We start from the raw sequence: 14,721 nt of genomic DNA, 5'->3' as shown, positions 1-14,721 counted from the left end.
TTTATCCACGCAGCCGGCGGCACAATTGGAGCCATAAGCAGCATCAGCATTTCTAGCAGAATCTTTATCCTTGAAAGTGAACCACCTCCCGCACAAGAGAAAACAGCCGCTGAAACGATACAAGGAGTCACCGGAAATACCTACATGAGAAACACCACAGCGCCTCCAATACTCTTTTTTTCTTCATCATCATCATCTAAAGGCGTTTGTATTTGGGCACCAATCATAATTTAACGCTTCACAAATATGAACCGTTACCTCAGGAAAATTGCTTTTCCCATGAAAAGATATATAGAATAATCTCAGGAATGTGCAGTTCATATTTTCTGAAGAAAGAAAAATTGTAACACTCATTGCTAAATCCTCTACTGACAAAATATGAGAGAGATATTTGTTATGTATAAGTTTTCACATCGCTTTAAAATAATATAAAAAGATTAGTTAAATAATTGTGAATTTTTACGCTGTCAAGATGTATTTTGGATTGTAATATCGAATAGAAAAATTGTGATGGTTTGTTTCTCCAAAGTTGATAATATCTTGAAGATGGGTAGAGTTATTGAATTGGATGTCATAGATGGTATAAAAGATATTTTATGTGTTCTCTTGAACGATAATGGAACGAATCTCAATATTGACCTCAATTCCAAACAAAAGAGGTGAATGTAATACCTTATATAAATCTCATATTGACAAAACGTATATTAGATGCAAAGAGGATTTATTAAATAGCTCGTGAACTCTTAAATTATCAAGACATATTTTGGCTTGCATAATAAATCCCAAAGGCAAAATGAATTGTGTATTTAAAATGGACAATATCTTATGACGGGTTATTAGAGTAGATGTTGCATAATTTGAGTTTAATAACACATCCCAAATTCTAAAAAACTTATCCAAATGGCTCCAAGAGAGATTAATCCAAATTGAGTCCAACAAATCTGACCTTCTTGGATGGTTTGCAAGTCGTGGATATTGCATGTATTGAAAGGAACTGAACTCTCAAATTTTGAAAGGATCAAACTCTCAGATTTTTTTATAAAAGGAATTGAATTTTTAGTTTTTTTTTTTAAAGATACTAAATAAACATAATTACGATTGTTTGTTTTGTTTTGAAAGAAAGGTGATTAAATTGATACTTTTTGTCCTTCACTTGATAGTATGCCAATTTGTTTATACCTTTTTATATGCAATCGATTGTTGGTAAAGTATTATTGTTTTTCTTTTGGGTTTGGATTGAACTTAATTTCTTTAAACAATTTCTATTAGTTTTGCAAATAAACACTGCCTTATAAATTTAAACAAAAAATTTTAATAAGAAATAATAATTTGAGTATTAATGATAATGTTTTATTATATAATTAAATAGTTTAAAATAATAGATAAAATAATACCTAATTATATAATGACAAATCATAGTTAATGCACAAATTAGTAGTCAATGTTAGTTCAAATAATTTTACTCTTAATTTAACAATAAAACTATGTATATGTAATTTTAAGTCTATAATTGAATATCCATATAATGTATTATCATATAATCAAATAATTTTAAATTAAAAATAAATTAAAATATAATTATATGATAACACATGATTTAATACATAATTAAGAATTTAAAACTGGATGCATATGATATTGGTATTACAAGCATACGTGGATGAAGATGAGCCCTGAATTTATTGCCCACGTGGATTGATGAGCATCCAACAAGAAGCATACGTGGCTGGAAGGATTCGCAAAAGAAGAGATTATTTTCCCAAAAAAGGAGAGGGTCTCATGAGATTCCAAATACCAAAAAACCGGGACACTTTGAATTGCTCTGATAGATGACCATCCAAAACTCCTACTAGAATCCGAACTTTTACAACTACTGAAAAAAACATTTCCGGTTAGTTGCCACTAGCTTGACTCAAATGGACGATCATTTTGTAGATTAGGCGTGCTTTAGAATTGGTAAATGATCCGTGCTTAACTTGCGAAAAAATGTTTTAAGAAATCTTCTATGAATAAGAATCTTAATAAGATTTTTCTTGAAGATAAGGATAATAATCTGACCCTCTATATTGGATCATTCTCTCGTCCCTTTTTGAATGTAGAAAAAATTCTTTGATTGAAATAAGAATAAAAATAAAGATAATTAAAATCTTTATCATTATAGAGAAACGTAAACATAGATAGAGTATCGACCTCTGTCCACCTCTTTTTCTACATATATTTTAAAACCTTAAATACTAAATTATCTTTTTAAGTTATGAATATGTCTCGATACCTAATACATATTCCAATATTTTTACTGTATAGAAATAGAGAAAAAAAATTTCTTGGAAGAGGTGAGAGCTGGGAAAGGTTTTCTCTAGGGGACAAAGATGTCAATTAGAGTATTCAACACCGTGGCTTGTCCCGTTGTCATCTCAACTTAGAAATAAGAATTTTAATAGAATTTCTTATGGGAAAAAGAATTCTACTATACAAACACATTATTATTTTGAATGAGTAATATAAATATTTACTAGCAACTACATTCATTATAAAGTGCTACACGTAATCCGGTTTAGTTGAACCAAGATAAATAGTGCATATTTTCTATCTCTAATACTATTTGAGGTACATTTGTAAAAGCCATATAATGATCTAAATTCCTTTAGAAATATAGTCTCTCTTCTTGCTCTCCTTTGTTATTCTGTCACCATTAGCATGAGCCACCAACATAATCCATTTTTGAAATTTGGGGCTAGTTCTAGAGGTAGGTCTGAACTGGGGCAACCATCCAGAACGAAAGGAACAATGAATGTTTTATTGATTCTGGTGTCACTCATCCAAATTCTCGGCTCCAAATGGGCACTTTAACATCAGAGTTTGATGATTTTCAGGATATTTTTCAGGGTTTAACGGTTGTTCAAGACTCTTTCAAATAAAATTCTTCCCATAAACTTTTTTTTTTTTGCTAAGTATTATAAACAAAGTAAAAGGGTCACAAGGGCCTATGAGCAAACAAGCCGACTCAAGACAAGTTGGAACAAGAACCAAGCAAACTCAAAGCACTTTAGGGACAGACCCCCAACTCGTAGCAAAGAGCCCAAAAGAATAGACTAAAGAAAAAGTCAAGAATAGCCTTGTCTCTCCCTATCTATCCAACCACTAAAAACAAGATAGAAAACAAGAGAAAAGGCTCACAAAACAACCAAAAGGAAAACTACAGCAACTAAACCACCGTCTTGTAGCTATACTAACAACCCCAAGAAACTTTACAAGCAAAGATCTACATCTATACAAGTATAAATCTATACAAGTGTAAATTTAACCATAGCAAGCACAAGCAAAATAAAATTCTGCAGATTTGATAATTGAGATCAAGGCTGGCAGTAGAACACAAACTGGGAAACTAAATTGAAAACACAAGAAGGCCTTAACGCACACTACCACAGATCAATCTGATCCAAGAAAAGTTGAGGAGATAGCTGACCAAAAGAAGCTTCGAAACCATGCTGTTATGCTTTTCGAAATGCCAAGCTTGAGTATTGTCTCGTTTTTGACATGTCTGAAGAACATTAGTACTGTCCTCACTGCGCTGGAGATGAATCCTTTCTTCACAAGCTTGATCATTACAATCTTCTTCCCATCTAGCTTAGCTTTATACTCTTCTCTCTTGGCCTGATCACAGAAGATAAAAACCTGCAAAAGAACCCACAGGTTAAAGGAATAGAGCTGCAATCTGCTCCAGGATTTTCATTTAAGATTTTTTTAAAATGCACTCTGACAGTCCCCAACATATGGCAATCTTCTTATTTTTCTTGGATTTCTTCATGCTTTGGAATTCAACACCCTTATGGTTGCAACCTCTTATGATTCTACTGATGATCATTTCTTTCGGCTTGGAAGAATTAGTGAAGCAGCGTCTATTTCTTTCTCTCCATATTTCATACACAATAATTACAAGACATAATTTAGACATGAGATTTTGGAGGTTATTTTTCCTCCAAGCCGTAACTTTTTCCTCAATAAATTCTCTCCAAAGCCTTTTTCTATAGCTCTTACCACTTCTTGCAAGCACACTATTCCAAACAAAACAACTAAATGGGCAGTTAAAAAACAAATGATTTACATCTTCTATCCTATCCATGCAAAGAATGCAGGCAACCAATGAGACCATACCAAACTTTACAAGTTTATCCATTGTAGGGAGCTTTTACTTTATCGTCATCCATAAGATGATTGAGTGCTTGGGAATGTTGTTTTTGTGCCAAATCAACCAACTCCGTTGGACGTCTTTGCCTCTAGCTCTCAACTTTTCCCAAGCTAAACTAACTGTGAATCTCCCCTTATTGTTTGGAATCTAATAAAGCTTATCCTTCTTACCCGTGGGTTGAAAGTTTAAAAGCTCTTTCACCTCCCTTAAGTAATGTGAATATTTTGTTGTCCTCAACCAAGGCCAATGCCAATTGCTATCTTCAATAATCATGTTCGCCTTGCAATTTAAATCAAGGCCAAGACCATGAGTTATCCTACTCTCATATTTCTCTACTAGTGGTCCAAGAGGGTGCCAATTATCCTTCCAAAGCATTGCAAATTTGCCATCACCAATAATCACCTTCATTCTTTTTTTCATGAACTCCCTTGACTTCATGATTTTCTTCCAATTCCAAGGATAAGAGCTAGCTTCCTTGATCTCCCAAGTGCTTCTTTGTTTCCTATTTAAGCGAATGCTTTGGAGCAGAGCATGTTAGGGTGCTAGATTGGGATATTACGCACCTAAAACAAGGCCGGTTGGCATAACGGATGGATTAACAAAAGAACAAGCAGCGATAAGTGAGAATAGGGTAGATCGGGTTTTAATAGCCTGGCTGCATGGCTTGCATAAAAAATTCAAGTTGGCACTTAGAAGGATGGATTAGCATAAAAAGATGAGTCAACTATGTCATCTAATTTGTGACTCAATTAAGGCTAAGCAAATCATGGTAGCAAACCAAGGGAATGGACTACAATCATACCAGAACTAATTATGGGATTGAATACTGTGACTTAAGGAATTGAGCTAAAATGGGGCTAGAATGATTTGTAGAGCTAACCATGGAATTATTGGTTGGATTTTTAATTTTAGATTGTAGCTTATCGAAGCGTAGGCCTTTGTATATAAATAGAAAGCTTATTCATGTAAATGAAGAAAGATGAGATATATGAGCTACATGATATGTATGAGAATTAATATGTGAGGGCAACCTGTAACACCCCTCTCTAGGTAAATATCCCTGATGAGAATATACCATAAGAGACATGCACAATTAGATTATTTGAAAACTTTAATGCATGAACATAATTATAAAACGTGTAAAAATGTGATGCAATAAAAATGCTTTATTAAACAATGTTTATAAAACCCCAAATGTCTGAAAATATTGACAGTAATAATAACAACAGTAAAATAGTACTAGTAGTGATGAAAAATATTGAAGGATCGAATGACTTAAGAAAATGGGTGAATTAGACAATCTAAAACAATTTTACCAAATCAAAGAATTGAACCAATTTGTTCAAATCAATTAATGTTGCCTATTTTTAATGCAATTTATGAGAATGACAAAAATATTTCAAATAACCAATACAATCAAAAAAACATAACACAAAGTATAAGTTTAAGGGAAGAGAAAATAAAAAACGCGATATATAGTGATTCGGCACAACCTGGCCTATGTCCACTCCTCCAAGTTATCTCCCTTGGAGTATTACACTAAGTATTAGTTGACAAAAACTGAACCAAGTTTTTCTTCACAACAAAATAGCTTCCAAGGTGCTATTAATCTTTACAAATGCTAGAACTCAATTTTTCTCATTAAAAAATTTATAATCTCTCCAAGAGTGAACCTTACTCTTTTATAGTGTGAATTTTAGTATGGATTTGAAATATAATCTCTCTCGAAAAGTGTATATAAAAGTTTAAGCTTAGTCCAATCCAATGCAAATAAAATTACAAAGTATATGAGTAAGGGTTTTGAATAGAGAAGATAATTTACAAGCGAATAGCTTAAAATTAATTTGCTCTCAAATATATGAAAGTTCTTAGTGGCAAAAGTCCTTTACAAATGAATTTTATTAGGTTTATATAGGGGAAAACGAGGAAAGTTATCGTTGTACACAAAAATTAGCCGTTTTAATTTTCTAGAAAACATAAAATTCGATCGACTAGATATAATTCGATCAATCGGATGTGATGTGACACTTCCATGGAGTTTACGTGGCACTAACCGTTAGAAAATTCAGTCGACCGGATTTAATTTGATCAACCGAATTTTCGAAAGTCAAAATGCATGGCTTCTAGATAATTTGAAAGTTGCCATTGAAGAATTCGATTGGTCAAATTCGGTCAACCAAATTTTATTATAATTTACCCCCTAATTTTTAAAAATTACAATTTAACCTCTAAAACTTTGAAAAGTGATAATTTAACTCAATTTTGAAAATTCTTTCAAAACCAACTTTGAGATATGAAAATGTAGTTCACAAAACTTCATTATTTTAAATGAGTTAATAAACTTTGGTAAAAATTTGACTTAACCCAATAAGTTTGAAAAACAATATTTTAACCCAAAATGTGAAAGATATGAAAATAAATTTTTAAGTGAGCTATCACATATAAATAAATATTCTAATAAAAACAAATGCTTCAAGATTATACATATATCTACCTAAACTTGAGTTTTTCTTCAAATCTTCAAAAATTTTTCACTTGAATCTTGTCTTTCATCTTCATTTTGACACTCTTTCAAGTGCATTAGTTAAATTCTTGTAATCTAAACTCACACTCAAATAAAGTTATTAGTCAATATACTTAAGGACATATTAGTTTGTTATCATCAAAATAAGACTGATAACTATATAATAAAAGCCTCTCTCTTCGTGAAGCTGCTTGTTGGACCGCTAAATCTCCACTCGCCCCGCTACTCACCTCTATCTATAAAACATACAAAAAGGAAATGCGTGAGTAAAACTCAATATATGGAGACCTTTTGACATCTATTGCTATTAAACTATCTAGCGGTAAAACTTGTGTTTCATTTGTAAGCTAATTATTATCACACTATGACACCTTGGTACCCTGACATAGATCAGTCACGAATACTACAAAGACCTAAACCAAAATTGGCATATCTGATGCCTTAGTGAAAGCTACTATGATGTCTCTCACACATGCCAAACGACCTATTAGGCTATCTAACTAGGACACCCTGATCACACTAGAAATTTTTGATAATAGCTCATTCCTTTACTATATAAGCTGATCGAAACTGCTGACTAACCATCTGAAGATGACCCTTACCTCAGGTACATATGTGATACATCCCACTGATCACATAAAGAATATCCAATTGTCAAATCCTTATCATGCATACCTAAACTGAACTAAGTGGCTATACATATTGGCACCAAGTGTATAATGCATCTAATTGGTATCTAACCCTATTACTCTCACAAATATCGTCACTTACACATATAACTGGTGACTATCTAATTGTGTGACACTAGCCTTAAGGTTATTAACTCTTCGATTCGAATTTGACTCAATTTGAGTTTGTGCCATCGTCCACATAGTCGAGCACCTTATCTATGTTTTTCTTAAATTCTTTATCCTTTATTAGCTTATTATTCTTCTTATATAACTCTCCCTTCTTATGCACATAGTCTAGGGTATAATCATCTTTTGACTTTGTCTAGAGGTACATGGTTGTGTGCTTCTCAACCTACGCCCATATACCTCTGGAACCATATACACAAGTGTGTGACATTTAACACACGATTGTGTTTAGAGCAGATGCACACAGGGAGTTAACCTATTCACACTCACGTGTACTTGGATCCACATGTACGAGCTACATGTCTTTTGGTGCACGTCGTCCACTTTTGAAAAACCATACATGGGCGTGTATCCCATACTATACGACTATGAATTTCTTTACTTAGAACGAGTGTGGGATCTTCAAACTTTCAATTTTTTTTGGAATGACACAAGTGTGTACGGGACCATACACGGTCATGTGTCATGATTTGAAAATTGTACCTTAGGGTTTTTATGCTTTTTTTTATCATAAATCCAATAAGCTTACTTCTTTTAAGGCATACACAAAAGTCTCTACACACCCTAAGCATGATATTCATGCAATTTATCTAATCAAAATACACATACATGACTCTAAAGCATCAATCAAGCCAAAACATATAACATTCACATAATCAAGAGATTAGACATGCATACAATTCCTCATATTCGCATATAACATCAATTTCATTAACTAGATCATCACTACCATATCTAAACACCTCTAGATCATGTATATAATAGAAAATCCCAAAGATTTACATGACCAAACAAAGGAAGTCGTTCCACTTACTTGAATTTCGATGATAAAGCCTTTCTTGCACAACTACGGTAATTCCGATTATCATTGACAACTACATAGGCAACGAAAATACTCTCTACCTATGTAGTTGGAAAAGATAATGCGATAGAGTTAGGGTTATCACGTTTTTATTTTAATTTCTGGAAGCAATACATGACCGTGTATGGATTATACACGATCGTGTATCTAGTTGCACAACTAGGGCAATTTCTTGTTTCACTATGATTATAATCTGATTAAGATGTTTGACTTTCTACTGACCATACAAGGTCATGTATATCTCTACACACGAGCATGTACTACTAAAATTTAAAGAAATCACCCAATTTAAAACTAGGAAAAAGACTGAAATGACCTTGAGCTTACCTGAGGGTGTTACACAACTTGTAAGAGTGAGTTTGTACAAGTGAGTGGTTAGTAATGATTTTGAGTTTATCAATAAAGGTTAGGGTTACCCGTAATTCTTTGTGTTTTTTTTTATTTATTTGATATTTGCTAAGACACGGTTACGCATAAATCACTGTAGCACACTATAGTGTTTTTCCTCACTTTTAATTGTGAAACCTTAAAGTGGAGTTGAAATATTATTGAACCAAGTTCAAGGGAGCTTGGTTGTATCATGGGTGTTGTTTTAGTGCCATTGGCGTGTTAAGGAAACACCCTCGTGACAATTATCATCCTTAAACCAAAATTTATTAGAATTCTTATTACTAAACCAAACTCTATTAGAATATTTATTCTTTAAAGAAATGCTAAAACAATTCTTCATTGAATAAACCTAAGCTACTATTAGCGTCTGGTGAGTAACACCCTAACTGTTAATTGTACAAAGAGGGTATTGCCTCTTGAACCCCACCACAAAATGGAGCCCCTACCTACTAGCCAAACAATGAAACCCCAAATGGATTGTCACAATGACTCATTGTCATAATTGTTTATTCTAACACCTCTTGGAAACAAGAACTCCCAAAAAGTTAAAACAATAACCTAATTGTCATTATATGTATCAAGGGAAACCATCACGCTATAACAGAAAAATTATGACCAATAAGGGGTATATGTACAAACATTTATTACTAATTTATCTATATAAAGTGACAAGTATGAGATTAGGTAAATCAAGAAGTATGAGATTGGACCATAGATTCGTCACATAATATTTCAAGAATAACAACTCGTTTCATTGAATAAAAGTAAATATACAAACATTTTTTACTAATTCCTTTATTTGAGATTGAGTAATGTAATTATTTACTTTTTTTCTCATTTAAAAATTATCTAATTATAAAATGATATGATAATTTGTATTATTAGTTAGAAATGTTTGTAGTTGTAGATCTAATTGAGCTAACTTGACCGAATTCATCATTCGATTTGAAATAACCAATCTCGAGTTGGAGCTCTAGCCTGGTAGTTTAGTTTAGATTGATTTGTTTGTCCATTTGGTAATACTATTTATCTTACCATTGATATTGTTCACTTTATCAATGACATTGTTTACTTTGCTAATGGTATTCCAATTACATTATATACTAGCTTGAATAAATTCAAATTCAAGTTAGATATTATGACTTCGATCTAAACTCGAATAATTCTCTAACTCAGTTTGACTCATATCAAATCCACCCAAAGTCATCAAAGGGTCCAGTTGTGGCTAATTTGGCATAGTTCGTCATGCCAGGGGTCGTGTCTGGCCAAGTTCTACCAAAAGGCATGTGCTAAGGAGTCATGCTAACCTACCTCAACACTAAGCCTTGAGGTATGACCCAAGTATTGTGGGGTATGCCTTCATGAGCTTTTCGATGAGCTAATCTGTCAAAATTTTTTTAATTTTTTAATTTGTATGAAAATGATTAAAATTACTAATTTTGTTAAAAAAACAAATTGTGTCACAACGCTCCTTATTTGCGGGTCTTGGCTCGACCCATAATGTGCTGGTCGTGCTTTGTGTGGGTTGGCCTTGGACTCTTTGCCACCTCTGAATTCACTTCTAATTCCTTAACGTTTGTGTATGCAATAATGCCTGTGTGAACTTTAATAGAGCCAAGAAATACAAAAAGGGAAAAAGACTATTTCCTGCCCAAATTTTAGCCTAATTTCAAAGTCACACTCACGGGAGATGAATAACTCAAACTCCTACCCATGACCAAACTACCGTCCAAATTTTTAGTTAGAGACAAGAGTAAAATTGTCATTTTATCTATAAACTTTAAAATTTCAAAATTTTATCATTTGCCCCCAGGTTTTAAAGACTAATATTTCAACCCATCCTCTAAGTTTGAAAAGTTTAGATTTCACCCCTAGGGTTTGCTTCCTTCTCTGACCACCATCGATGACTGACGCTTTCCATCGATCTCCCTTCTCCAGCTACAAAGGATGAACCTTCGTCGTCCAGTTCTAGAAAAATAAACGAAGGATGATGCGACAAGTGACGAAGGACAATGAAGCGTCATCCTTTGTCATCTGAGTTGTGCGACGAGGAGATGGAGATCTTTTCGTTGCACTACAACCGTCGCACCAAGAGAAGAAGGAGGTCGGAGACGACATTGAAAGATGAAGTTGAAAAGCGAGGGTAAAACTACTGTTTTGAAAGTTATGGGGAGCAACTAAGTTTTGAAAAATATGGAAATCCTAGGTTTGGGGGTGAAAATATTACTTTTTAAAGTTTAAAAACTTTAGATAAAAGTGAAATATTAGTTTCTAAAACATTAGGGGAGCGAAAATAATAAACTTTATAACTTTTAATATAAAAAATAAAATAACTATTTTACAATTCTATTTAACAGAAAAAATTAATAGAAATTTGATTATGAATAGGAGTTTGGGTTTTCATCTCCCGTATATATGGGTTTTAGATCGGTGGGATATAGTCCTTTTCCCATACAAAAACCGGCTGACCCTGTTGGACTGAATAAATCAGGGTTTTTACTTTTTAGTCATTGAAACCCTATAAAATTCAGTCGTTTGACTCAAAAACTCGCAGAGCAATCTCTATGGATCCCCAACCAGAACCCGTCAGCTACATTTGCGGAGGTACCGTATTTAGTTTATTGAAAATATAAAATTTTTTGTGATTTTAATGAACATAATTTGATGGTGAGGAGAGGGTAATTTTTTTTTAATTGTGTAGATTGTGGAATGGAGAACACTCTCAAGCCAGGTGATGTGATTCAGTGCCGCGAGTGCGGTTATCGTATCTTGTACAAGAAGCGTACTCGTCGCAGTAAGTGTTATGGCCTTCAATCGTTTATAGTTATGGAAATTTAGCTTATTTGAGGCAGTCAGTATAAATTAAGGTTTTAGGGTTTTTATTTTTGTATCCCGAAAGTTTTTGTGATAAGTTTTAGGTGGACTCAGAATGAAGGAGTTTGATTGGAAGTTTTTGTAATGAGCTTGATTAGGGTTAAAGTTGGATTTGAGCTGAGTTGAGTCCAAACATGACTTGTTTCAAGTTTAGCTTGAACGGGTAAAGGGGTGGCACGAGTTTGTTGAGCTGGTCTTGAAGGAAGTTCAAGTTCAGCTTGAACGACTTCACACTTAAAACAATATCCTTTTGATACTTATCTAAATGACATTGTTTTGCCAACTGTTTAGTTCAACTTGATGCAAGCTATGACAAAGCTCAAATTGATCAGAGCCGAATGGTTGTGATCTGGACCAAACTGAACATCCTCTAGTTCAAGCTCGGTTTGGCTTCCAGTTGAGCCAAAAACTCAGGTTTGAGCTCGATACAAACGAACTCAAGCCGAGCTCCATCAAGCCAAGTTGGCTTGGCTTGGGTCTAGCCCTATTTAGGGTTTTAAAGGATCAAGTCTGATAGTTATTAAATGGTTTGATTTGAATTGGTTTGCTTTTATTCTTATAGGTCTTATTCTTCATTATTAGTGATTGGAATTCTGTGGTGGGTAAATTTTATCCCCTTTCATGTATTTTTGAGTTTTGTTTGTGTTTTTATGGTAGACTATCGGTTCCCTTTTTGTATACTTTTATTGGTGCAAGTGGAGATGCAATCTGTTGTGTCAATGGTTGATGTTGTTAAACGAGTTAATGAATGCTAGAATGGGGCTTTAAAGAGATATGGTTATGTACATATTTCTTGAGCTGAAGTTAGTTGATAACTTTATAGTGATAGAGAAGAGATCGATTGGGGTGTTTGCGTATGTCTTATGGGATGAGGATAAAATGAAGTATTTGCGAACTTTAGATTTCGTATCATTGGAAAGAGATTGGAGCCTATATCTTTGTTCTTCAAATTCTTGGCTTGCACTATGAATAAAAAGCGTTGGAAGGACAAATGATAGTATGTTGCCTAGTTATGGTGCAAGCATATTTTGCATTTTATGTATATTTTCCGGGTGATAATATTTAAACTTCAGGTCCATCATGTATAGCCTGTGGACTTGTTCTTTTTTTTGGGTGTGAATGTTTATTTATACTGGCCATTCTTCCCATTAAGAAAAGGCTTCTACTAATTGGTATATCGAGGGGTTCTAATGTTGGAAGGCTTTGCTGAAATTCTCACCCATAGTCTCTCATGTTTACCCTGGTCATGTGTAATTGATATGAATCCTGGGAGAATTACACCCCAGTAGTTAGCTATTGAGTTTAGGGAACTCAAAATCATAAAAACCCCACATCAAAATCACATAGTTTTTGATGTAGATCTAAATTTCATATTTTGCATTTGAGATTGTAACATATCATCATAATCTACAACCCTGATGCCCATATGAGATGATTGTGTGCTAGTTCCCTGTTAGACTTAGGCGAACATTACAATGTTGACGTCAACACTCGCACCATATAATTGCTATTAAGAGACATAATGGTTACTTTGATATTAAATGATATGAATTTTGAAAAAATCACACCTCAAAAGTTAGCTTTTGAGATTGAAGAGTTCAAAATAATATAAATTTGGATATAGTATCCAACTTCCATACCTTGCGCCTGGGATTGTAAAAGTAATTAATGAGTGAGCACTCTTAATGTTTTGGTGCAACATATGTTGTGCTTTTTACTGAAATGTTTTACATTTTATACTCCATATTGATCAAACATTTGATTTTTAACATTAAACATTTTGGTCATTGCAGTTGTCCAATATGAGGCACGCTAGCCGATGGATGAGAGTGGACATGTATATGCTTGTGGCCTGAAGTATTGAAGCGTACGGGCATCCTGTTGGAAGTTGCAGAGATCTCTTGGTTTGTATGTCTATAGTGTTTGAACAAGCTTGGTCTTACTATCATTTAAGACTTACTTTCACCCAATTGGATGGTGATCGATATAATTAGTTGTATGTGTGTTTTGTGATGAAAGTATGTGGTGTTAATGGAACATTATCATAAATTTATTTGTGTTACAATTGTATACCATAGTTATTTAAATGATTGTTTTTTTTGTTGTTTCCATTCCTCTCAATTGAATTCATCTTACTCTCTCATTCTAGCCGTTTCTTTTCTTTCAGTTCCTTTCACTATCCATCTATCACCCTATATCCACACAAAATCCAGAAATCTTCAACCCATCTTCCTTCTCTTTCTTTTCCCGTTCATTAGTTCTTTCAAGGTATAATATCCTGTAAAACCGAGACCAATCTTTGGTCTGAATTTAACTCACCCTAGTTTGAGTACAATTTTAAGAGCACAAATGATAGTATTCACTAACCATTGAGAATAAAAATCCAATCTTGCATCAGTTACTCCAAGGAAAAACACTTATTCAATCAATATAAATTCAAAAACATTTTTCTCAATTGTTTTTGTTTCACTCTCACTATTTTTAGGGTATATTGCATATTTACAGTGAGTTCCTTTTATACTGCGACAAGGTTTTGAAAAATTACAAATGATTTTTAATAATACAAAGGAATTAGCAATACTTCTTGAATAATGTGCCTCAATGAAATTAATCCATTATCAATCTCTTCTTGTGTCATGAGATTCAAGTCCTCAAATCTCTCGTCGTAACATAAGATTCAAGTCCCAATATATTTCATCCATAATAGATAACACTCAGATTAGGTTTGATTCAAGTAGTATGAATTTAAATTTGAGCTTGGATTGAATGGATTAAATTCAAGCCAAATATTGGATTTGTTTTTATAGTACAAATTTAGTTTAAATAGACTTGGTTCGAATTTAAAATAAAATTGTTTTAAAATCAAGTTAACGTTTTAATTTGTCAAAATTAACCCAAAAAAAAGTTTTAGTTTGTCAAGCTCAACCTAACTTTTTTATATTTGAATCAGTCTTAAGTAGGCTTTTATTTGAGCTCAATCCAGACCAAATCCAACCATAGATAAAATATATACAATATAATTATA

At 33.2% G+C, this 14,721-nt stretch overlaps 1 protein-coding gene across 1 annotated transcript; it reads left to right on the top strand.

The window, feature by feature from the left end:
• The first annotated feature begins 11,252 nt into the window (after positions 1-11,252).
• LOC123215867 (DNA-directed RNA polymerases II, IV and V subunit 12) lies at positions 11,253-13,800 on the top strand. Its single transcript, XM_044636133.1, has 3 exons — positions 11,253-11,426; positions 11,524-11,616; positions 13,490-13,800. The coding sequence occupies exons 1-3, from the start codon at positions 11,387-11,389 to the stop codon at positions 13,510-13,512; spliced, it is 156 nt and encodes a 51-aa protein (XP_044492068.1). The 5' UTR covers positions 11,253-11,386; the 3' UTR covers positions 13,513-13,800.
• The last annotated feature ends 921 nt before the right edge of the window (positions 13,801-14,721 follow it).

Source organism: Mangifera indica, chromosome 5, assembly GCF_011075055.1.
Source record: "Mangifera indica cultivar Alphonso chromosome 5, CATAS_Mindica_2.1, whole genome shotgun sequence".
Classification (NCBI taxonomy): Eukaryota; Viridiplantae; Streptophyta; class Magnoliopsida; order Sapindales; family Anacardiaceae; genus Mangifera; species Mangifera indica.
The sequence above is the reverse complement of the archived record's forward strand: the minus strand, read 5'-3'. Positions and strand labels throughout refer to the sequence as shown.

Excerpts from the sequence above, each read along its gene's own strand:
- LOC123215867 (XM_044636133.1), top strand. The coding sequence starts at position 11,387 with ATGGATCCCCAACCAGAACCCGTCAGCTACATTTGCGGAG. Across the intron at positions 11,427-11,523 it reads CGTCAGCTACATTTGCGGAG|ATTGTGGAATGGAGAACACT; the intron begins GTACCGTATTTA and ends TTAATTGTGTAG. Across the intron at positions 11,617-13,489 it reads CAAGAAGCGTACTCGTCGCA|TTGTCCAATATGAGGCACGC; the intron begins GTAAGTGTTATG and ends TGGTCATTGCAG.